The sequence below is a fragment of the Pteropus alecto genome, unplaced genomic scaffold (genome assembly GCF_000325575.1).
Source record: "Pteropus alecto unplaced genomic scaffold, ASM32557v1 scaffold45, whole genome shotgun sequence".
NCBI classification, from domain to species: Eukaryota; Metazoa; Chordata; class Mammalia; order Chiroptera; family Pteropodidae; genus Pteropus; species Pteropus alecto.
This window is the reverse complement of record NW_006442491.1, coordinates 5,060,044-5,086,081: the sequence shown is the minus strand read 5'-3', so window position 1 is coordinate 5,086,081 and position 26,038 is coordinate 5,060,044. Positions and strand designations below refer to the sequence as shown.

The 26,038-nt window shown below is 38.1% G+C and overlaps 1 protein-coding gene, 1 non-coding gene and 1 pseudogene across 3 annotated transcripts in view; 1 reads left to right on the top strand and 2 right to left on the bottom strand.

Annotated features, from left to right (window-relative positions):
• The window catches only part of PCSK2 (proprotein convertase subtilisin/kexin type 2), a 247,401-nt gene that overhangs the window by 165,248 nt on the left and 56,115 nt on the right, over positions 1-26,038 (top strand). For both annotated transcript variants that reach the window (XM_006921572.2, XM_006921573.1), the window contains one exon: positions 19,898-19,974. In XM_006921572.2, the coding sequence (XP_006921634.1) occupies positions 19,898-19,974 (77 nt within the window). The remainder of the gene's footprint in view (positions 1-19,897; positions 19,975-26,038) is intronic.
• Positions 10,181-10,296, bottom strand: LOC112471310 (annotated as a pseudogene).
• Positions 16,574-16,692, bottom strand: LOC112471215. Its single transcript, XR_003043226.1, has one exon. It is a non-coding gene; the product is annotated as a 5S ribosomal RNA (ribosomal RNA).

Here is a 26,038-nt window from a genome sequence, read left to right as displayed (position 1 = left end):
TCAATTACAGTAATTAACCAAAGATGAAGATGAATTGAAGGGAGTCTCCCTTGCCACCAAGTCTCAGCCTAAAAGCTAAGTAATGATCTACTGGTGGGAGTGGGAAAACCAGAACTCCGGAATTGGGCGGGGATGGAAAAAATGACACAGCTCTTATTCTCCAGAATTTGTGCTGGGCTCTCAGAAACAGAGAGTTCCATGCTGTCTTAGCATTCCAAAGAATCCCTGTCTCATACAGCTCGCCCTTCAGGAAATAGGACATTTTCCAACAAACACATTTGGCTGTATCCCCAAAGGTTTTTTGGTTTGTTTTTTTTTTTTTCTTAAATGGAGTTAAACTCTTATTGAACCTGAAAGAATATGGCCCTGAAGGAAACTTAGCCTATGCCTGTGATGAAATGCACAAACAGGAAAAACGCCAAAGACAAAAATTTAGAATCTTGTTGACCAAGTCTAAGAGAATCCACGACCCACCCAGTAGTCAATTTTGTTTGAAATAGTTCTTTAGACTAGGGGAAAAAAAGATTTGAGAGAAAAGACAATGCATTTTGAAGCTATAATTTGAAATGATTGATAATATCCCACCAGAATTAAAGCACTTTACTTATTATCACATAAAATCACTCTAGTTACTGAGTAGCCAATTGCTATATTTTAATTCACTTCTTTTTTACAGAAAGTAAAGTTTACTCTTTTGGTGCACTGTTGTATGAATTTTGTCAAAGACATAAAATCATGTAACCACCACCACAATGAAGAGAAAGAACATCTCCATCACCCCAAAAAATTCCCTTGTGCTACTCCTTTTTGGTCAACCCCTCCCATTCCTCACCCACAGTTCCTGGAAACCATGGATCTATTTTCTGTCCCTAGAGAATGTCATATATGCAGAATCCTATAATATGCAGCCTATTGAGTGTGGCTTTCTTCATGCATTTGTCATTTACCATACAGTTGGATATATCAATATTCACTCTTTTTATTGCTATGTAGTATTTTATTGTTTCAATATACACTTTTTATTTATCCATTCTTTGTGGGACATTGGATGACTTCCAGTTTGGGCAGTTATAAATAAAGTCACCATTTACATTCAAATATAGGTTTTTCTGTGAAATTAAGATTTCCTTTATCTTAGAATTGCTAGGTCATATAGTAACCCAATTGCTATTTAATCTCTAGAAAATATAACCTCAGAGTGCGAGGAGCCTAGAAACAGCTCCATTGCTCCTGAATTTGAGAATGCTCTTCTCCATGAATACTGTTCTCGCTTAACTAGCATGGGTCTAGAAGGGAACAGGCAGTGATCTGGGCTCGTCTGGCCATCCATTCTAGCTGCAATTCCAGCATGGGATAAGAAACTCAGAATGTGGATTCTGATGCTTTCAGTCCAATGAGTCCAGAAAATCACTATCCCATTTTTATTTTAGTCCCTAAGTCAAGTTAAACCAAGACATGTCATTCCCTTTCCTTTTTCCATCAATCTGAAAAGTTGTGCAATAATTTATAGACAAACAGATACTGGGATTTTTAACTAAATGAAATAAACTTAAATGGAATTTGATTGTTTTTCCATCTGGAATTTTTTTTTAAATATACAGTCTCCATATTTTAACATTAAATGTGAATTTATGTAATTATATTCCTAGAAAGCTAAAAAATATATTAAAATTATTATAATTATACAGTCGCTATTATAGCTCAACTCTTGGACATAATTTTTGATGATTTGTCTTCAAAAAGGTAAATTTTTAATGTTTAATTAAAATTTTTAAATGTATCTTCTTTTCTATGGCAATTGAACACAGCTGAGTTCAATCTAATGCGTATTGGATGGAAGCTAAAGATTTGCTATTGCAGCACACCTAATGATCTCTTTCTTGTTTCAATTGAATTAAGTTTATGAGACCTCTATTTTTCCCTAGTGTCAGCTTATTTCATTTTTCCATTTTCTACTTGTTTTTTCTAAAATAATAAGAGGAAAATGCAATTAAAATATGCAAATTATGCTGCTAACAACACCACCATAGCTAAACGTGGTGAAGATAAAGTGTGATGATGCTGGCACATGCAAAAAGAGGTTTGGAGACATCAACATTTAATGTACAAAAATATAAGTAGTGAAAAGGAAAATGTTTAAAGGTTTGGAAACTCTTGGAAGCACACTTGTGTTGTTCTGCTCAATTCTAAAAACAAACAATCTTATTTTAGTAATTCTGTTAATGTACAAAAATGAGCAAGCTCCACATCATAACTCCCATCACAACAAATGATACAGGAGTTTACCAAATGATTTAGACAATCGTTTATTCATTCAAAATGCATTGAAGTCTGCTAAATGCCTAGTAGCATCAAGTAAGAGACACGGTCCATATCATTGAATCGTGTACAGTAAACTTGAGGAGATGGAGAAGTGAGGAGAATCTGATAAAGGGCTATCTATCCACAGCACAGTGTTATGTGGGAAGGCTCTTCCTAAAGAGGTGATATTTGAGCTGACTCGTGTTAGCCAGATTTAGGGAGGAGAGAATTCCAGACAGATGAAACAGCATGGAGGATAGTCATGGATGAAGCTGCATGCAGGGGAATCGAAAAAGATAACATTAGAGCCGTGGATTCGTCTCCTAGGGCTGCTGTAAAAAATTAGCACAAACTAGGTGGCTTAAAACAACAAAAATTTATTTTATCACAGTTTTGGAGGCTAGAAGTCCAAAATCAAAGTATCAGTAGTGCTGGAGACTCTGAAGGAGAACCTGTTCTTTGCCTCTCTCCTAGGTTCTGGTGGTTGTGGGCATCTGATGTCCCTTGGCTTTCCTTGGTTTGTAGACCCATCACTCCAGTTTCTGTCCCCACCTTCACTCAGTGTTCTCTTCCTTGTGTATCTCTGCATCTCTATCCCTTCACATGGCCTTTTTCTAAGGACACAAGTCATTGGATTTAGGCCCACCTTAATTAGTTCAACCTTATTTAACTCATTTACATCTGCAAAGACGCTATTTTCAAGTGAGGTCACATTCACAGAGGGTTAAGTCTTCCACACCAGAGTTATGACTTCAATATATCCTTTTAGGAGATACGCTTTAACTCACAACAAGCAGAGTTCTGCAAACTACAGGCTACTCATTGCCTTTTTGTTGTTGCTGATTATGAATAAGGTTTTGTGGAAACACAGCCACACTCATCTGTTTACATATCATTGTCGGCTATTTTCCCACCACAAAGGCAGAGGTGAGTCATTGTGACAAAGACAGCATGGCCCACAAAGCCTAAAACATTTACCATCTAGCCATTTTCAGAAAAACTTTGGTGACTCCTAAGCTAGAGAGAAACTGGTAGCAGGCTGATCATGAATGGTCTTGGAAGTGAAGCCAAGGAGTGAGAACTTGACCCTGCAAACTCTGGGGGACGTACTCTAGTGCTGATAGGAAGCGTACAAATGCAAAATGAGATGGAGACAAAGTGGAGAGGGTAAGGAATTTGCAGGCCCCAAGGTACATTGGTGATTAGAAGAGGAGAGAAGTGGGAGAACACAAAGCAGAGAGTGGAGAACACATTTATGTGAGTTCAACAGTTTGCATTCTGGGTTATGAGAAGATCAAGGGAGATGATAAGATGGAATTGAAAAGGAGTTTTTAGAGTTGGAGGGAAGGCGATGGAATGGAAAGGCAAGGAGACCAGATGAGCGTTTTTTATGGTCCTTCAAAATGCCGAGAACGGTGGTGGCAAGGAACGCTGTGAGTTGAGGGCATGTCATACCCAAAAAGTCTAGAGCAGAGTATTTCCTTCACAGGAGATCAGTGTCCATAATTCAACAGATATAACACTATGTACCAAGTGATTGTGTGATTAATGTGGATTCTGGTGTTCCATCCTAGCAGCAACTTCATATGTGCACAGCCTCCAAATGAAAGCCGTAATCACTTTTCCATAATTTATGAATTATGAAGTTGAATTCCCATCACAAATTCTGTCAAAGTTTTTTGGCTTAAAAACCAATTAAAATGATGAATAGCTGTGAAAGGAACCAGAAGCGCATTTAATCTTTCTCCAGAACAGTTGGGGATCACTCCTGTTTTTGTGTTATATTTCACATTGACTGGGAACATAAAATTGTCCTCGTTCAAAGATAAACCTCAAACAACTTCTTCATGAACAGGAACTGATCCACTTGGCTTTTTTCCAACTATAAACACAGATATTTACAATGTGTCTTGTACTTCCTTTTCGCTTATCTCCCAAGGTCATAACACTCTATTTCTATCTTCTCCTCTTAGCAAGGTTATCCTAAAAAAGAGTCACCAAAGCCAAGATTAACTCTTTGAAGCAAAAGAGACAAGCAAGAAGATTATTGACAATTGAAAAATAATTTTTATTTTTAATATAATTTACTATGGATGCAAAAGTGAGTGGCAGCCCTGAATCCCCGCTATCTTGCTGCCGTATATTTTAGGTCTTAATGCTGCCAGTCAGAGCTGAGGTGCTGAGATAAGCAAATGTTCCGTCTCATAATTTTCTTCTTTACTTTTTATCGTAGGAAAGAGCCGTGGATGCCATGCAATACAAATAGAATGAGTCTGAGTCAGAAAACCTAATTTCTAGTACTAACTTGGCTACTTTTAGCTAAAAACCTTGAGCAAGTATATAACTTCATTAAATCTCAACTTTCTTATCTGTAAAATTGGGGTTACAATACTCAATTCTCAAAATTTCTATGAGACACAACTGAAATCAATTTGTGTTGAATTGTATATACATGTAATTTATATATAAAACTTATATATACGTGGATAATAACAACAAACCACTGTGCAACATATTTGTTATTCATATTGCTATGCCTTTAAAAGGAGGAAAATACATTATATAAGTGTGCTTAGGACAAAGTCTCCAATAACTGATATTCAGACAGAACAACCCCTTTGATGAGGTGACTCAGCTATCAGTGAACGCATCTTTGCTATTTTTAGGGCTGGAAAAGAAGAGACAGGTGATACCGAAGCTGTATAATTAGTTGCTCAGGGAGGGCTGTAAACTAGTGTCTTCCTCTCTCCCAGGACATCTGACCTCAGCAGCCAAACAAAGGCAAGGAGAACACTCACAGAATAAGCAAAGGTGGAGAAACCTTGAGCATATAGCTCTACAACATTGTAGAACACTCAGTCAAAAAAGAGGGAAACACAAATTGACTTGTACCTCATCACCTTGACAACACAAATTTATACCCTGGCTGCTACATTATCTTCTCATTCCCTTTTCAGAACAGTGTCTGGCTATCCTTGTGCTGATTTTCACAGTTGCTGTTTCTGGGTCTTGACAGCACACTTAGTCTTTGTGAAACTGCAAGAATCGGCCTTGAATTGCCTTTCCAGCTGGCCACTCCTGGCTCTCTCAATCTGCCACCCGGGCAAGTTCTATAACAGCAGCTATTGAAAGCCCATCTGTTGGCTGACCCCCTTCTGTCCTGGGTCTCAGAATATGTCCCTGCAGTCACCCTATGTGATCGCTCTTCTTGTCCTCTTATTAAGGTATCAAGGCTAAATTCAACTGCTATTCTTAAACCCACGTTTTCTTTTTCTTCAACCTGAATTTAGCCATTATTTCTGTCATCCTCTCCTGAAGAGATGAGTAATGAAGTGATAAAGGCTCAGCACAGCTTTTATACAACTCAAGGTCAATTTTGTCATCGTAGGGATGGGGAGGTAGATGTCGCACAGACAGATCCCAGCACCGAAGGCCACTGGGAAAGGGGAGAAATCCAGTAGGGTTAGCACAGGGTTGGGAGAGTTGACCAGTTAATGGACTGAGTTACAAGTTTGGATTGGCTTCAAACAACATTTATACTCAAGAGGACAATTTAGGCTATAAAGCCAAGGACTGACTGAGCACAGAATTACCTATGTGAGCCTTCATTTTTACTAAATCAAAATTATATCTTACTATATTGTTAACTTTTGTTTCTCTATACCATTTATTAGAATAGAAAACATTGTTTCTTTTTAAGAAAAAAGTCAGGGTATAAAAATAAGCATGCATTGAAATATAAACATATTTTTTAAAAAATATTTTCATTCCTATTGCTGTTAAAGCAGTTTGGCATTTAGTTTGTCTATAATTGGGTGTATTTTTAAGAGTTTGAAGAAACTTTATTTTAAGCAGCAGGAGGCAAAAATAATTCATACCTTAATATTCATCAAAATTTATTTAACAGCAGGAAAGCTTTCACTCTGAACTTTTACTCTTCTTTCTTGCAGAATCAATTCCCCTAAAGCCCTCACCTTCCAGAAGCACAGAAAACCAATAATATTGTGCATAAGAATCACACACTTTATCTTGCTTTCTTTTGTTTTCTTTGATTCGTGAGGCCTCTCCTTCAGAACAAAAGAAAACCGTTGTGGCAACTCTGTTCTCAGAACTGACCATCTCTATAGAAAGAACTTCAATCTGAGATGTGCTAAGAAGTTCCCACACTCCCAAAATACCACCTTTCAATCTCTGCTGTTAGAGATAGAGTTCTTCAGCTTTTCCAATATCCACTGTCTCCTGTTAGAGCAAATAATATTGGGAAGGACAATGTTCTAAACTTATTCATGCTAAAATACGAATGGCCTATCGAATTTGATTTCTTTCAGTGAAAGATTTTAGGTGGAAAGGGAAGGAAAGAAAGTAGGAGAAGATTATATCAGGGAGATTATGGATGTGTAGAGGGAAAGTAAAGAGCCAAAGGGAAACCTGGCCCCATGCACCTGTTTTACAAATAAAAAAATCAATGTACATATGCAAGAAGATCCTGTTAAAATGCAGATTCAGATTCAGCCAGTCTGGGTAGGGCCTAAGAGTCTGCATTTCTAACAAGCTCTTTGGTGCTGCCAAAACTACTGGTCCATAGACCGCATTTTAAGCAGCAAGGGAGTCAGAATGTGGATGATTTAACAAGGAGTTAGCTCAGTGGTTCTTGACCTTGGGTATACATCAGAATCATCTGAAGATTTGTTTTTTTTTAACTACTGATACCCAAACCACACCCCAGATCAATTAAATCAGAATCTAGGGGTCCTTAAGTATTTAGATTTCTAAAAGTTCCCCAGCCAATTCTATTGAGCAGCCAGCCTGATTTGAGAACCACTGTTAGCTGATAAATATATTAAAAACTTGGGCATCAGTCTATAACTAATGTATTAGCTCATGAGGGCTAAAGCAAGATACCCCGATTGAGGGCATCTTCCTCTCTAATAGTGACTTGCTATTGCACAGTGCCTGGCAAATAGTTGGAACTCAACAATAAAAAATAAATAAATAAATGATTGGCTGAATGCATGAATGAATGAAGATATTCGAAGGCCCACCGTAATGTAAAGGACTGATGCCATAATGTTAAAATGACAAGTGACAGGATGGAGATTTGAGGACAAAAATCTTCCATTATTCCTTCAGATCCCCAGTTTACTCTTACGGCTGACTCTGCTGATAACTGGAGGAGTCAAAGCCATAAATATTATCATTGCTTTACTCCAGCATTTCCCAAACATCCACCAGTCACAGCACAATTTTCGCTATCAATATTATTATTTACCTCATATGTTTCCTTAAATTAACCTAAATGAATGTATTTTAAAGATAAACTGTATATCACTATTTTAAATAGAACACAGTCAATATCCCTTGACATAAGTAGGAGTAACTATCAAAATAAATACAATGAAAGCAAGTCAAATTGGATGCTGCTGCTTGCCAGGGCTCGCCTCTGTCAGTTAAGAAGATAGATTAGGAAGGAACAGGGAGATATTAAAGACACAGGAGCACTTAACAAAGACTTGTTATTGGTATAATAAGAAAGATTGGAGGAGTGTTGAAAAGAGTCACAGTCTGGTCCTGTAATGCTATGTTACTGAAGGCACCACATGCAAACATCTCACAGAACACAACTTTCAGCCAACAGTTCTTTTTAAACTATACTCAGAAACCCAAGGGCCACTAACAGTTCTAAAGAAGTTCTGGGGAAAAGATGCATTTCCAAGGTTTCAGTTTCTGAGGAATCCAGATATCAGTGTTATTTGTCTCATACACAGTGTGATGTTTGTTTGTTGGCTTGTCTTTTAAAAGCCCTACTTCTAAAAGAAACAACACAATCAACAGAGAAAAAAGGAACAGACTGTTTTTTGCTGTTGAAAACAGGGGAATTTACTTTCTCGTTGGTGGCATATTTATGGTTTAGGCCTCGAAAGCATTATATTTACTTTGGATGAGATAATTCACTAGATAAAATCATGCCATTAAAAAATGGTTGGATCATACAAAGTAAGAGATGTGTTTCCTGGATCTTTTTAGTAAGTTGTGCCCAGTGTGGAGACTAAATTATTAGCTCAATTTATATATTTAGATTTGAACAGAATGACCCATTGACATGTTAAGGAGTATATCCTCAAAATTATTATTTTTTATTTGCATTTATATGTGTTTTTCTCTTTTAAACAATGCAAGCAGTAGAATGGGCTAGTTATGATTCTAATGCAAAGAGGCAAGGTTGCACAGTTAGGGGAGAGGCCTCTGGAGCCAGACTGTCTGATCTAAATTCCTGCTCTGCATCTTCTCATCTGTGTGACCGTGGGCAAAATATTCAACTTCTCTGCTTCAGTCTCCTGCTCATAGATTGAAAGTAATAATGAGTACTACCACATAGGAAGGACACCATAAGAAGGAGCTAATGCGTACGAAGCATCTAAAAGAGTCCCTTGCACAAAATAGGCACTCAATATATGTTACCTGTTATTATTATGGAAAAAATATTTTTATATAAAACCTAAGGTTATGCAATGAAAAAACTGTGTCTTCCTTCTACTCTAGACTCCAGGCCCCTCCCTAGAGGCAAAGTACTATAAAAAAGGCTCTTGTGTATCTTTTCAGAAACACTCTATACATTTACCATCAAGTATATCCCTCTCTTCTATGCAAATGAGAGCTCACTATGCACTTTATTCTACATGTTGCTTTTTTTACTTAACGGTATTTCTTGGGGAAGTGTTCATCACAGGCCTCGTACCTCACACTTTGCCAAGACTGCAGTTTTGCAGGTTTTGCATCGTGTGGGTGCACCATCATTTATTTAAGTCATTCCCCATGTTGAATGCTTAAGTTATTTCTAGTCCTTCACTTTTGCAATCATGTTGCCATGAATATGTTTAAAGCAAATTTTTCACATATGTGCAAGCACGTATCTTTAAGATAGATTCTTAGAGGTGAAACTGATGAGTTAAAAAGTCCTTGTAGCTTTTATTTTTATAAATATTGCCAAATTCTCTTCAAAGAGATTGCACAAATTTACATACCAACCACCTATGTACACAAATGCCTCTTTCCCCTCATTCTCAGAATAACGTTTTAGATACATAAAACAAAATATATAGGATAACCAGGGAAAGCAATTCTATTAAAACACAGTTATCAAACAATTAAAAATATACATTTGTGAAATGGAAATGTGTCTCCTTCTTTAATAATGCACTAAATAACAAAATCTAGTAAGGGTAAGTAGAAGAGATAGTTCAGCATATCTGCAGCAACTATGTGATATGAAAGTACATTTTTGTGACAAGCTCACAGCTACTGCTAATAATATCGTGGCTTGTAGTCTACATCCATAATTGAAGGAAATGCTAAATTTGAGTTGGCAGCTCATGAAAATAAAGATGTAAATTTTTTCTGAACAAGTTTTGGACCCTGTCTTAGAGCCAGCTCTTAGAGATTAATTACAATGAGTGGCAGCTTCTCCTCAATGCATCTGGTCAGCCCCAGGAATTGATGCTTTTAGGGCAGTTACTAAAATTCATGCATGAGAATTAGCTTTAATATAGCCTAATAGAGGTTTCTTTGGCCTTCTAAAAGAGCAAGACAAGCCAAGAAGCCATGAACAGTCAGAGATAACTCTAAAGGAATCGTCCAGAGGTGCTGCCTTGACTGTATCTTAGAGATAGTAACAGCCCCACTTCTTCCTTCAATACATCTGCTCTCCTACCCTACAGGATTTTAGAGAATATTAAATAAAATAAGGAAATTTAAACTCCTTCGAAAAACTTAAAGGCACTCTATTTTTTTTTTTTTAATTAGAATATTAAATAAAATAAGGAAATTTAAACTCCTTCAAAAAACTTAAAGACACTCTATTTTTTTTTTTTTTAATTATTTATGCCTACAGCACCTGGTCTTCCTAGGTGGTCTCCCATCCAACCACTAACCAGGCCCGACGCTGCTTAGCTTCCAAGATCAGACATCGGGCTTGTTCAGAGTGGCATGGCTGTAGACCATGGACCATGGCTCCACTGAGGTGCAAACCCAGGACCTTCTGCGTGTAAAGTAAACATGCTAACTGCTACGCCATGGAACCATGTCCAAAGGCACTCTATTAACTTAGGGTACCATGTTAACCATTAAGAATTAAAATTATTATTATCTCCTCATGTTTAGTGCTTAAAACATCTCTCAAATATGCTGATAAGGGTGACGTTGCGAGCCAGAGGATGAAGCTGCTTAGCTTTGGAAAATATACAAAGCCTAGTAGTTTGGGCACATCTTGGGGTATGGTGATACTTGCCGGCCCAGCTCTTATGTTGCATCATTCTGCTTACTTAGAGAGTACTCCAGTAACTAAAGAAGTTGCTAGAATTTCCAGGAGCAAAAAGGAAGTGATGGTAGGAGGTGTCAAATCTACTATCAGAGAACACACTATCACTGGGAAAAAAACATGACTCTGAAAATTGTAGGAGTATAGAAGAAAGACTACAAACAATTTTCTGACAATACATCTTTTTTTAAATTTTTTGAGTGCTGGAGAAATGTTAAATTTCATTAAGTTTTACAGCCAGGCTTAATATAGACATAAATCCCCTTAATGTTGGTTTCAGTCAAAAGTAAGCTTAACATTATCATTAAACCAGATCATGTGGGAGAATTATTTGAGAAAAATCAAAATAGACACAGTTGGGAACATTCAGCCGTGACCATATTAGTTGCAAGCAGACGCTATAGCAAAATTCTTTAGATTCTAATGGATTGGACTCTTCAGCTGCTCAGTTTCCATGCAGATGAGCTTTGTTCTGGGGCAATATGGTTGTAGTTTGAGAGTCTATCTGGAGAAGCTCATTTTTCTTTCATTAGTCCATGAGCACAGTACAATTTCATCTAATATTGTTACACAGCTCCTAGCTGGGTTATTTGGTTAAATGCCTTCAGGGAAAGTAGCAAGCCAGAATAGAGGGATAAATGCATGTACTTTCTTGTTCTGAGTTCCTATAGCTGTAGAATTACATTGTCAATCAATAATATTCCATGCTGTACTCATGATCATAAACGCCTATTGTTTGAGATATTATTTAAGTCTGGTCTTACTTGACATTTCACAGAGGACATCTTGTCCCCTTGGTAGAATTCTCTGATGTCGGAACTTATATATGACTATAACTAGAAAGACCTATTTCTTGCCATGGCTCATAGACATGCTAGTACTTATATAGTGTATTTGTGTGAAATTGAAAAAAGTATCCTCTACTAGTGGATAAGTTGCAAAATAGTACCCTCCCCTCCAGGCAAACAAATTAGAAAATGTTCCTCTTTCTATGGAGACAAATGAAAACAGGATGGCCCCTCTGGGCTGACCAATTATTAATTAAAGCCCCACCCCAAGTATACCTGAAACTAACATAATATTGTATGTCAACTGTAATGGAAAAATAATTTTTTTAATTAAAGAATAGATTAAATTAAATTAAACGCCCACCCGAGGGCACATGGCTTGGCAAGTCCTGCGCAGCTCCCATGCTCCCCTTGAGTGTGCACCTTTATGCAAGGCAAGACCTGCATGAGTATACATGACAGCCCCGATTAAAGATACCACTTTCCTAATTTTATAGTAGGACCACAGAGCTTGTTCTAAATATATCTGTTCAGTCACACCAGTGGACTCTCATATTAAGTATATCGGCCTATTGCAAGAGCCTAGTATTGACAAAATGCCAATGCAGCACCTCATTTAAAAATAAAAGATGTATGAGGCTTTGTGTAGCAGACACCATTTGTACCCATATTACGTAGACAGTTACCGCTGCATGCTGAGGGCTGTTTACTGTGAACACCTGCTGCTCTCTGCCGCTGGTGATGCTCTGACTAGGGAAAAAGACAGGACACTGTAGATGGACAGATAGAAGAGCTAGAGGGTTGGTGCACTTAGGAGCATCCTTTAACCGATGATAGGTAGGGGGTTGATAGAAACAATGGTGGGACTCTCTACTGACTCTATGATCACCCCAGCAGGCTGAGGCCCAGTTTCTAACCACAGTAACTCCTGATCACCCACCTTTAATTGATATGAACCCAGAAGAGGTACTCTTCAGACTCCTAGCAACATAGTGAGGGTAGTTTATATCAGATTCCTTTTCAGCAGCAAGAGGCCACCTAAAGAGAAGGGGATGTGGGACAGGCATGTCTCAGAGCAAAGGGAGCTCTTCAGAGAGACAGGGACTGAGAGACATTACTCTAACATAGGCCTCAAGCTATCTATCAGAAGGCATCCTGGGAGCCCAAAAGACCTACAATGTCAGTCAAGAGTTAGATAACTCCACCTACAAGCCCAAAAGACCTACAATGTCAGTCAAGAGTTAGAAAACTCCACCTGCAAAGACCAGGTGCTGTAGGCATAAAATATAAAAAATAAGGGATTGTAAGATGAAAGGGTCCTTGCAATCTGTGAGGTCAACCGAGGGTTGCCTTGCCTAAAAAAAAAAAAAAAGAGTTAGAAAACTCTTTCTATAAAAGATAGTAAATATTTAAGATTTGTGGGCTCATCCCACAACTATTTGTCTGCTGTTGTAATGTGAAAGCAGTGAGAGGCGATCTGTAAACAAATGGACATGACTATGTGCCAGTAAAACTTTATTTACAAAAACAGATAGTGGGCCAGATTTTGCCTGTGGGCATTTTTTTGACCCTTGCCTTAGGTGATCAAAGAAAAGGAAAGACACAAAAGGAGAAGAAGTGAGAGAACACCTATACCTTGTTGGCTACTGTGCTCACCAGCTTACATCCATTTCTTCATTTTATCCTCACAGCAACCAAGTAGTTACAGTTTTATCATCTGCACTTAAAGATGAGGAAACTATGATTTCCAGAAAATAAGAAAATTACAAAACCAAAGAGTCTAGGTTCAAAACCAGATATGTCTAACTTTAATGCCTCTTCCTTCCTCTACTCCAAGCCTTGCCAATACGTTTGTCTTGTGCATTTCAGCAAGAAAAGTCCACTAGTCCCAAAGGCATTCCATTCCAAATTTTGGAGTAAGGTTGGCAGTGACAGAGCTGGTTTCAGTCTCAAGGGTCTCAGAAGCTTCTCTGAGAATGTTAAAGCAAAGGGTATGGTTACTACTCAATCCACCACCAGCTTTCACAGTGAGACCAGCCCTAGCGCTTGACATATGCCATTTGTTGGCCTGTGCCTTCGATGGCTGCATAAATGCAGTACCTTAAATTTTAAAAGTCAGAAGATTTTGTAAAAATAAATAAGTTCTTTGTCCTTTATTTGTGTGCAGGCAGGCCATCTGATGGGAAAGTGCACAGCGCAAAAAATGGCCAAACCCATAATTATTAAACTTCCTTCATAAGAGCTAATCTAGTCTTTTTTTCTAGCTATGCCTCAGAAATTAAGCCTTAGAATTATTAAATACCAGAGGTTCTTTTTTTCTCTTGCACTGAACTCTTGTGAAAGAAAATGAGCCTTTATCAGAAGTTTCTTTCAGAAATAACTTCCAGGGAAACCCTGAGGTCAGTTTGGATTCAGCCCAATAGTCTCACTTTCTGCATGATGGTGCAATGATAATTCAAATTCTTAATGATGACTCTGAATCATCCTGATCCTGAATCATCAATGATTAAATTATGTTCACTAAACATCTAGTATTTTCTAAAGCAATAAAATAGACTAATGCATTTTAAGAACAAGTTACAGAAAAGTTTAAACCAAAATGAGCCTCTGGCTTAACCTAGGATGACCAGAGCACTAAATTTAGACACCACTTTCCCCAAAATGTGCATGTTAATGACTATATTAGAAAATTCTAGGATAATTCAAAGCCAGTTTAATTTATTCCTGTACACAAATAACTTTGTGGAAGACAACACTGTAATTCAGATCAATAAATGATTTGCTTTTGGCTATAAAAGTATAAATAGAACCCTCACAAAATATTGCTCACTGTTCTTTCTTGCTATAAACCATTTGATTTTTAGCCAGAAAACATACAGCCAAACAATAACAACTGTTTTCCTTCCTTAATACTCAATATAGACTGATACACAAGGAATTAAGCATTAGTCATCAAATTAATCATAAAGACAACAAAATACTTAAGAGTTCCTAAGTTATTATCTATTTCAACATTCAGAGGTGAATTTGACATCAGGCAATACATGGTCTTTCTTCTTGTTAAAAAAGTAGTCTCAGAGTTCTGTGGATTCTCGGCTACTGGTTCTGCTGTCAGAACTCTTTAATTCTTCCCATGAGCCCCAACCCACCTCAAGGCAAGCCATTTTCTCCAGAATCATAAAGGATCACCAGAAGGCCTCAGCCCAGGTCACAGGTGATGATCATGAGCCAAAAAGGTGAGCCAGAGTGAAAAGCATGTAAAAACAGGTAGTAAACACAGAGGTGCAGGAAATTTTGATTTGATTTTTCTCTAATTGAATTTAATTTCTATCTGCCCGCCTAATTACACCTATAGTATACACTTGACCTTAGTCAACTCAGGTTTTTCCCCACCCTCCTGTCTCCAGAATTGCCCTCAAGCTTCAAAGGATAAACACAGCATTAAGGAGAGAGGGACAGGGGTCCTGGTGCTCACATCTCATCATATCCTGCATATCCTGTGCTTTCCTGCTGCATGCATCTCCATGCCTCCTGACACATCAGTTCATGTAGATCCTGCCTGAACCCTGGATCTTCACTGTACTGACCCCAGAACTTTTGAGGCCAGCTGGTTCTCACTGTCATGTTCTCACCAATCTCAGCATCCCACAGAATATTCTGCTGTTGCCTACTTAATACTGAGGGTCACAGGAATGCAGAGTGGGGCCACCCCAAAATCCTCAGCTGAGATGCCTCACAGAACCACTTCTGATCTGCAATTTCATGTCCTTGTCCAAGAATGAGTCCCAGACTTCTCTGAAGTCGGACATTCCAGCATACCCCCAACCGACTCCAAGAACACAGATCAGAAGCAAGAGGTAGCCCTCAGGCCTCCTTGAGGCCCCTACAATGGCTAATGATGCTGAATTTTTTATCCAACTCACCTTAGACCAGAGAATTTAAATCACTATGGAGAAACAAATCAGGCTTAACAAATAGGCCTCCAAATTTATCACTTAAGTTTCAATCTCAGCTTTGAAATCCAAAAAGAAAAATATTAACTTGTGCTTCTCTTGATACTCCTACCTCACCAATTCTACCTAAGAATGCTCTTGTCTCAAAAATTCAGAGACGATTAGAGGTAACCAAACATACTTAGGGTAGTCAAATACTATTTCAAAATAATATCCCTCAAAAGAACTGAGATATAAATATCTTAAGAAAGTCAAGGAAAAAAAAAATAATAATAACATGTCAAATCTGAGAGGATCTCCCAGAGAGACAAGGATTACACACCAGAAAGAGAATTAAACTTTTAAAGGTGAATCAAAGTAGTTTGGGATCTAAATGGAGGCGCAGAACTGGAGACTTGCCGATGTTTATGGCCAGTGGAGACAGGACGATGTTCTCTCTAAAGGCCAGATGTTGAAGAAAGAACTAGAATCTGGAATAAAGGATAGATTTATTCATGATCCACAACAGAATGACTGGTCCAAACATTGAATAGAATGTTGGGAGAATTGAGGAACTTTTTTTCAATGGTTATAAAGTTTCTGTTATGCAAATGAGTAAACTGTGCATCGAAGTCAACAATAGAATATTGTGCACTTTAAAATATGTTAAGATGAGGAAGTGGCTTCATAGTATAGTGGTTAGCACGTCTGCTTTACACACAGAAGGTCCTGGGTTCGCACTCCAGGTGGAGCTATGGACCATACCCCGGGTGCACCAGGCCCCCCCAAGTGCACAAGGAGGCACCAGGAGAGGTACCAGGCCCCGGATGCAACACCCCAAGTGTGTGGGAGGAGACGCCTCACCTTCAGATATCCAATTCTTAAAGGGAAATGGCAGCATCCATAGGTCGGGGGTAGAAGCGGGGTGAGAATTAAAGAGGGGAAAAAAAATATGTTAAGACGATAATCTCATGTTAAATGTTCTTAACAAAACACAGATGTGTGCGCTCACACACACAAAAGAACAAAAGAAAGTTTGGGGAGGTGATAGAAATGTTTAGTACCTTGGTCGAGGTGATGATGTATCATGGGTGTACGCATATGCCCAAATGCAGCAAGATATATACATAAATGTGTGGACGTTTTTTGTTTTTTTTTTAGGCGAGGCAACCCTTGGTTGACCTCATAGATTGCAAGGACCTTGTCAGTTTACAATCTCTTATTTTTTTTATCTTTTATGCCAACAGCACCTGGTCTTTCTAGGTGGTCTCCCATCCAAGTACTAACCAGGCCCAACCCTGCTTAGCTTCCGAGATCAGACGGGATCGGGCTTGTTCAGGGTGGCATGGCCATAGACTAAATATGAGCAAGTTTTTTATATATCAATTATACCACAATATAACCAGAAAGTGGGGATCCTCTCCCGGTACGTTGTCCAGGTTCTTGATGTCTTGAACAAAGAATTGAGCAAGACACCAAAATACAGTAGAAAACAAAAGTTTTATTAGAAGGGAAAGTACACTTCCAGACGTGGAAGCGGGCTTGAGTAAGAGAAGCGTGGCTCAAAAAGTCCTGGTAACAAAGCCTTTGGGGTTTTTATGTCCATTTACTGTGGTTGGTTACTTTTCTTAGAGGAATGGGCTTCCTTGATTGAAAACTAAGATTGACAGAACTCCGTGATTCATTGATTTGCTTTCTGTGCGTGTTTGTTCCCAGAATTCAGTCTGTTATAATGATACTAATTAATTTCCAGGCATATGCATAGTATTATAATAATGATATAATGAGGCTCAGGTGAGTTGAAGGTTGTTGGGGTCTTAATTGCATAGGTGCTAGGTGCGAGTGACTGACTTAAACTGGTACCTAATTCTTTGCCTGCTTGTTCTTTGTGTGAGTTAAAAGAAATGCCTTTTGTTTTGCTTAATTGTGGGCAGATTAGGGCATACTCCTTCTAGGATAGGATGACCTCAGTGTCTTTGCAAGCAGACCCAAAACCCCCTAACTAACTTTCCCGCCTAATTCTTTTCTAAGTTCATGAACCCCATTATTATTAGTATGGATGTTGAGGGAAGGGAGGGCTATCTTCTGTTATTTTTCCTTTTCACAGTCAGGGTGGGGTCTTGGGTTTCCTGCTAAAGTGCCACCTCAGTCCCTAAACAAGGAAAAAGAGATACGAACTTATTATTTAAATCATATAGCTATTAATTTCTATTATTGATTTGCCTATTAAGCGAGTAAAGGGAAACAGGCGTGGTTGATATATTTCTTAAAGAATAAAAAACCCTTTGGGCTAAAGGTCTTCTCCCCTCTCAGACTCTAAGAGCCCTGTCTGGTTTAACACCATTTCTTCTAACAATGGGCTGATGACCCTTATCAATAGCCAGAGGATCTGAGTCGCCAATTTCAGGGTAATTATCAGGATTTGCAGAAGAGGGCCTTTTTCCCTTAGAAAGGAAGAAAACTAGGTTTACTAAAAAGATTAACTCTGCAAGAGATGTTCCATTGCATTTCCTGCTAAAAGATTAAGAATTTTACTAGTGATATCCTGTTTCAACAATAAAGCTAAGAAATTAAAAATTAAAAAATTTTTAAACAAATTTCAGAGCGACTTTGGCCCCAAGCACAATATTTAAATAAATTAGTATTACAATTGTGATCATTACAACTCTTTGTCATCTAACAAATGGAAACACAAGCTAATGGAATTAGTCAATTTGCCCTTAAAAACATTATGCACTATTACATTAGGTTTAGAAACTAGAGTGAATCACAAACTACAATGTTTTGCCTCTTACAGGAGCACAATTCCTGCAATTGTCTCCAGACCCATAGAGTTAAGAAATGCCCAGACTGCAATAGGCATTTAACCCAGTGTTTCCTAGTCCAGTGTATGCTTTGGATCAGGAATCCGTCTGGAATCTTTAAGGGCAATCCCAAAACCAAAGGAGAGAAGGATGAGAGGAGGAGAGAGGAGCTTCACGGAACTCTGCAAGGCAGGACCAGCAGAGAAGGCAGCAGGGGAGGAATGGACTCATCATCAAATGGTGGTGGATAATCTTCTATCACAGACCAAAATTCATGGCTGACTGACTAAAGATCTAAATTGGAAAAATTAAAACATGAAATCACTTAAAGAGAATTTAAGTGGATATGTAATTCATTTTGAAACCGGAGGGCAACTGAGTCCAGAGCTCATGCTGCCTGTGCTGCTCAGGCACCCACACAGGAGTTGAGATATTTAGAAGAAGCGTTTATTGTCAGAGAGCCAGTGATCTGAGAAGGCAGCAGGTTAACACCTTCAAAACGGCCTTGCCTTCTCAGTGCAGCTTACGGTATTTAGGGAAAATCTGGGCATTATTCCAGGGGCTCCATGACGTTTGTTGTGGGCTTGAGGGTGGTGTCCCATGCTTCACGGGCGCCACTCCTCTGGCCACGTAATCCTCCAATGGTGTTAGCAATCCAAGAACAGAAAAAGATGGGAGTAGTCTGGAAAAAATGCTAGACCAGAAGAATTGTGATCAGTAAGCATAAGGGCAGTAATCATAATTTTCAGGGCAATTTTCTGTGGCAGGGGACATTCCAAGCTTTAGGTCAAGCTGCTGGGGACAATTTAAGCTCTAGGGCAAGGAAAAGCGAAGCCGGGGATACTGTGAGGCCTCTACTACAGGGGTCCCAGCAGAGCCCTTCTTCAATTTCTGTAAAGAAAGACTCGCAGTGGAAAAAAAAAATGGAGGTGTTAGATTGCATAGAGTATAAACTTCTAACTGAATACTGCAGGGTTTAAGAATACATCCAATTTTTAATTGCATATTTATTTGTTTAATTATTTGATCGATGTCTTATAGCTAGGCTATAAGTTATATGAAGGCATGGATGTCACTATTATATTTCCATACTTGAAAAATTCTCTGCATATATTATTAGACTCTTAATGATATGTTTTTCAAAAGAATGTATGCTATAATTTTGTAACAGCTCATATAGTCCCTTTCAACGAACGAAACAGTGAATTGTGTGAATAACTGAGGTTGATACTATGGCCAAAATTAAGGGCTTGGGCAAGTGTTTAGCACCCATAAGTATAAAGGAGATAAGCTTTGAGTCAGTCTAAAGCAAGGAGATGGAAGTGAGCCTTCTGCATGAAGCAAAAAACTCTAGAAGCTGTCTCATTCGTGACATGAGAACTAGAACATTTTGGCCACTTGTCCAGAGAACCTTAATATAAGCCCTGGATTACAGTTGCACCCCATTTACCCACAAGGGGTAACTCAGCTTAAGCTGGAGACAGTCCTGGAGAGCACAGTACTCAAATTTGCTAACTCAATGAAGACCTGAAATAGGATGAAATGAAGAAACTTGGAAAAGGAGATAAAGGGAGGATAGAAAACTCCAAGACCACACTGCAGCCCTGTCACCATTTTTGCAAGGGCTAGTCCGGAGAAGAGCATTAACACAACATGCCAGGGAGGGGCTATAAACATGAAACAGTCGGGTCTCACAGCATTTTCTCTTGCCTGTGCCTCTGGCTTTATTGACCCAGTGAGACACCTTGTGTTTTTCAGAATGCCGAAGCAAGTTATGACTTCAGTAGCAACGACCCCTATCCTTACCCTCGATACACAGACGACTGGTTTAACAGGTAAACTTGGCCTCGTGAGGTGGCTTTGAATTTATGTTTGGGGATTTATTCTGCTCTGTTTTATTTTTAAGGCTTGAATATCACCAGCAAAATAATCTCAATGCTTCAGTAAATTGTATTGTGATTTTTCTTCTCCATGGCTACATTTTCTAAGTTCTCAGATTTTTTAAATATTACAATTCTACTCTAGATTATCTTTTGAATATTTTGTTTTGTTGAACTAGAAATTATTTGCCATTTTATTATAGATGGAAGAAAATAAAGATAATAAGAAATCCTTTCTCTACCCACCACAAAGTGATTTAAGACACACTGATTTCACTTGATTGGTTGAAACTACCACAGAAAACTTTTTTTGCCCCACGAGTCTGCATCAGTATGTTTTTGAAAAGTGTCTCTGCTATAACCTTATAAAGTTCACGTAGTTCCCTTCAACAAAACGGTAGGTGAAACTGGCAGACAGCCTGGGTGGAGGCCCCAGTGGCTTGGTATCCTACCATACAAAACTATCTAATAACCCATCTGTTTTCTTCAGCTAATTTGGCTACTATGCACATAAATGCAGTCTCTTTTTTCTCCAAGTAAAATTCTTGCTTAAATATAGATTGTATGTAGGAAATATCAAGAAATAAAGATGTATGGCTTGCTCATCCAAATAATATTGTATTTTTTAAACCTAGTGCTTCCCTATTACTGATGTTCTCAGGTTAAGTTCAGGGGAACATATAAACTTTAATTAACGGTATAAAAATATATTATGTATACTGCACTTTACTCATTTTTTTTACTTCTTGTGACAATTTCATGGTACATAAAACAAATGTTGTCACTCTCAGTTTGGTGACAAGAAAATAGATGATCTGCAATAGGTAAGCAGAAAGATTGAGTGACTTCCCTGGTCGAACTTAATATATGTCAGAGACAACACTTGAACCCAAGCCTCATAAATGTCTCTAATTCCGACTTGTACCATTTTTTCATAAACATCATTTTTATGAAGAAAGACAGGAAGCATGATGGCCAGAGAGTAGCCAGACACAGGTTTCTTATGGACCAGATAGCTTAGATACTGTCCCTACATTTAGCAAGTTGATCTGAGAGTGTCTAAGATGCATACAGGACACACAGGTTAGGGAGTTTGGCAATTTCAGAAAATGCAGAAAAAGAATAAAGAAGGAAATACAATTCAAATTTGTAACATTTTTAAAAGATTGTTGCTGATGTCCAATAGCACAGTTTACTCTCTAACAACTCCAACTATGTCTTTAAAATTATCATGCAGTGCTTGGAAGTGTGTGTTTAGGGGATTAGAATATATAAAAACGTCTGAGAACTTTTGACATGAAGAGTCTCTTACCTCCATGACTTATAACCCTAGATCCTAGCATTCACTTAGTGAATAAACTGTTTTCAGACACAGGGGTGTGATGCTACAAAACAGACATCACTAAGCCAGGGGTGAGCCATAACTGGGAATTGCAGTCTGGAGCACTGTGTTGAGAGGGACCATGATGGAGCGCTTGGCTTCAGCATGACTGGTTACCAATTGTCCATATGACCTCAGAAAGGGTAGTAGTGTGCCGGCTGCTTGCCGCAGCTAATAGGAATAAAATTAATCTTTGATTGATTAATCCAGGCATAAAATATAACTGACAAAATGGTTTTCCCCCTTACCTCTTTTTCTGAACCCAACACAAACTTTTCCCAAGCAATTCTTCCTGTGTAATATGCTATAAGAATATTATTTTTTTTTAAAAAAAGATAACTATGATGTTTATCTTAAGTATTTCCATTTGCAAACGTGTTTCTTGAAAGTACAATTTTAAACTAACTAAAATCTTCCAATCAGAACTAATTAGTGCTTAGTGCAAGGAAATTCTTCATTGTCAACAGTAAAAATTCCCAAGTGTTCAGTTGTCTGAGGTACAGTCATAGTGAGTCAGGTAAGCATGATTCTTGCCTCTTAGGGAGCCAGTGACTCAAGACATAGTATCTACTTTGATGAATAAATGGGACTTTTCTCAATTATCAAGTCATTTTCAAAGATCCCCGTCCACCATGTCTTATTATTACAAAGATTAGATGGTGCCACAGTTCAAATCATGGCCTCTCAAAGCATAACTATTATTATTAATGATTATGGGAGGGAGGTGAGTCAAAGTTCAAGCCCACATCACTGGGAGGATCCATAGTCTGAAAGACTGGATCTGTCCTGGAGTCAGTTCCTGCTTGGCACAAGGAGAATTGAATAGAGCACTTTTCCCTTGAGTGTAGGATACATTTATTAAAAATTCCCCCTGAGCTGAAATATTATGCCTGTATTTTCTTCAATATAACTTAGCGTTTGGAGCAAGTAGGAGAAGAATGACTGGAAGTACAGAGGAAATAAAATTGTATATGAATTAATAATTGTCAAAGCCAGGCGATGGGTACATGAGATTTTACTCTCTTTTATATCTTTGATATTTTCCATAGTAAGAAGTAAGTTTTAAAAGGATAGGGCATAAAAAAGAGCAATAAACAGTATGGGACTTCAGTTTGGTACACATGAAAGTATTAGTTTTGGTGCGTAAGCTGTTGAGGAACTTGCAATGTCATATGAGGAGGCAACAGATGCCTAAAATCACTACAATGATAAGTGTAGCCAGAGCCAAGAGAAAAAAAAAAACTTTAAAAACTAATGCCTATCAAGTAGTTACTATGTTTAAGGCAGTTTTTAAAGTGTTTTGTATGTATTGATTCAATGAATTCTCATCATAACCCCTGAAATAGGTATTATCATTATTATTATTCCCATTTTGGAAACTGAGGCACAGAAAGGTTAAATAACTTGTGCAAGGTCACACAGCTAAAAAGTGGTGGAGACAAGGTTTGACACCAGTAAGGGGGCCATTACATGTATTGCCTTATATTAAAGATGCTTTGGCGAGCACAAAGAAATGCGAAATTATCTCTGGCTGGGGCAGTTGAGACAGGCTTCCATGAAGAGGTGGCATTCGGTCTAAGATTTTAATGAGGGTAACAGGTATTGGCGGAGGTGGGAGGTGTATTCCTGGGTAAGGTACAATTTAGACGAAGAAGGAGTCAGGAGGCGCGATTCACAAGGTAGTCTAGATAACTGGTCTGGGATTTAGGGACTGGAGCATGGGGCAGCATTCTAAGAAAGCTTCATGGAAGACTGGGCATGAAAGGTTTGGACTAGTTGATAGCAGAAAGGCAAAGGAGAGATTCTGTGGTTGGAAGGAACTGGGCCAGAGGTGTAGATGAGGACCGTCCTCCCATTGCACTGAAGGAAAGTTGCTCTCCAGAGGCTCCCAGACCCTTGAGCCCAGCACTTGCCTTTGGCAGGTTTGCTGCCAATCCAGCATGAGCCTCTGGCCAGCTGTGCAGCCACAAAGACATGCCAGTTCTCTTCTGGGCGTGGGCACCATATCCAATGCCCCATCTCTGTTCAGCAGATTTGGGGGTCTTGAGAAATGCTCATTTCAACACATACCAAAACTCTGATAAAGGGCTGACTGATGCTAACTAGCAATGAGCTTGCTGCTTTGCTATTGCGGCCACACTGCCTACCACAAAGGCCAGTTATGACTTAGAAGTAATTGCTGGACAGAAAAAGGCAGTGGCTTTCCATCACAGGATTCTCATTGCTGTGAAAAGTAGAAAATAAAATGTACTACAAGGAGTACTCTCAAGCAAGCAAATAAAATGTTCTTCTCGGTTGGGAACCAAGTTCAAAAGCAGCATGTCTCTCCTGGGCTTTCCTGAAACCTTAAGCCATTACACCAACCCTTCTGTACTACTGATCTGTTAACTTGTTTTCCTTCAAGTGTACATTTCTTTAAGAACATATTTAAAACTCCAAGCCAAGTACTCTATGAAAGCAAACCTCATATATATGCAGAATTGCTTTTAATGGATATGTATATTAGGATATGTATATGCCCTGTGCTTAATTTGCTTTTAATGGATATGTATATTAGGATATGTATATGCCCTTTGCTTAATTTGCTTTTAATGGATATGTATATTAGAATATGTATATGCCCTGTGCTTAATTTGATTTTGTAAGATTATTTCTTTTTAAGCAGAGCAAGTGTATTTATTCTACTGTGAGCCATTTAATAATTACATGCAGTATCTGAGGTTCAAGGATATTTGAAACATTTGAGAAATTTGCAAAAGGAGACTGATTTTCTCCTGGCTTACATTTAATGGATATGTATATTAGGATATGTATATGCCAGGTGCTTAATTCGATTTTGTAAGATTATTTCTTTTTAAGCAGAGCAAGTGTATTTATTCTACTGTGAGCCATTTAATAATTACATGCAGTATCTGAGGTTCAAGGATATTTGAAACATTTGAGAAATTTGCAAAAGGAGACTGATTTTCTCCTGGCTTACAGAGAAATGCAAATGGCCAACTAAAATAATAATAATAATAATAGTAATAATAACACAAATGCCAAAAAGGTGCAAAATAGATAGATATAACTGATTTGCTGTGAGGTATCAGGATCTAGCATCACATTTTTTCCTTGCTGGCATTCAATTAATATTGATTGGCTGGTTGATTGATGGATGGCATACCCTCTCATCTACGTCAGGATGTTGAGTGGTCTTGACATCTGTCCAGAGCTGCCTACTTCTCCCAAGGTTTGCAGCCCGTGCTTTGTCAATAATCTTCTAGCATTGCTTGGTTTTAGGTTAATGTTTGGTGATGCATTGCAAATCTGTATTCCATTACCGTGATGCTGTCCATAAAAAATCCCTCTTGCATAGCATTTCTCTGACAGGCGTTCACCACTGAAATGTCATCCCTGCCATCAGCAATATTTATGGAGCATCACAGGGCACAGCACGCTCTATCTATTAAGCCCTAAAGAGTAAGAGATAAGAGATTCTGGATTAGATGCAATTCCTGGCCACAAAAAGTTTACCATAAATTCAGGAAAAGAGAAGACATTTATTACTCAAGCAACCAAAATGGAGGGAAGGAGAAAGGAGAAATGGATGCTGAAGAACATTTATCTCTATGTGAGCTCATTTAACTGATAGCATTAGTTAACCCTTCAAATAAGAAAGATTTTCAGTAATTAACTTTTTTTCTTATTAAAAGTTATATTTCATTTTGAAGAACCCTATGAGACAGGCCAAAGAAGAACATGTGAGAAAAATGACCCTCTGTGGTTGGCTTTTTATACACTGATAGAAACTGAAACTTTACCCCAGTGACACTTAATGGTTTAGAAATAGACAAACACTTTTCCTTTCTGTCTTTATAGATAATTCTGAAATCACCTCCTGGATAATAAAATACAAACTGCTTTCAAATACCTAATTTAACATTTTGTTTTATGTGAGCTTTGAGACTATAGTAATTTCCCATTATCCATGGGAATGCATTCTAAGACCCCCAGTGAATTCCTGAAATCACAGATAGTACTGAACTTATATATACTTTGTTTTTTTCCTATACACGCATACCTATAATAAAATTTAATTTATAAATTAGCATAGTAATACATTAGCAACAAAAAACTAATAATGAAATAGAACAATTATAACAGTATATTGTAATAAAAGTTATGTGAATGTAGCATTAAAATAAGAGTTATTTAAATACAAGCACTGTGATACCGTGACAGTTGATCTGATAACAGAGATGGCTACTAAGCAACTAATGGGCAGGGAGTGTATCCAGCATGAGAGACAAAGAGATGATTTACCTCCTGGGTAGGATGGAGCAGGATGCCAGGCGATGTCATCATGCTACTCAGCATGGCACACAGTTTAAAACTTATAAATTGTTTATTTCTGTAATTTTCCATTTAATATTTTCAGACCATGGTTGGCCATGGGTAACTGAAACCGTGGAAAGCAAGACCAGGGAGGAATACTGTACTTCATAAGCTAATATTTGCTCAAAGGTTGCTGTAGCCATAAACTTTTTTCTCTATCCAAACCACAATGAAGCCCAATGGAGAAATAACACAAAAAAGTTTTTTAAATTTTATTTGTAGTCCCCTACCTGGATTAGGCAAGTCTTCACTACTTAAGCT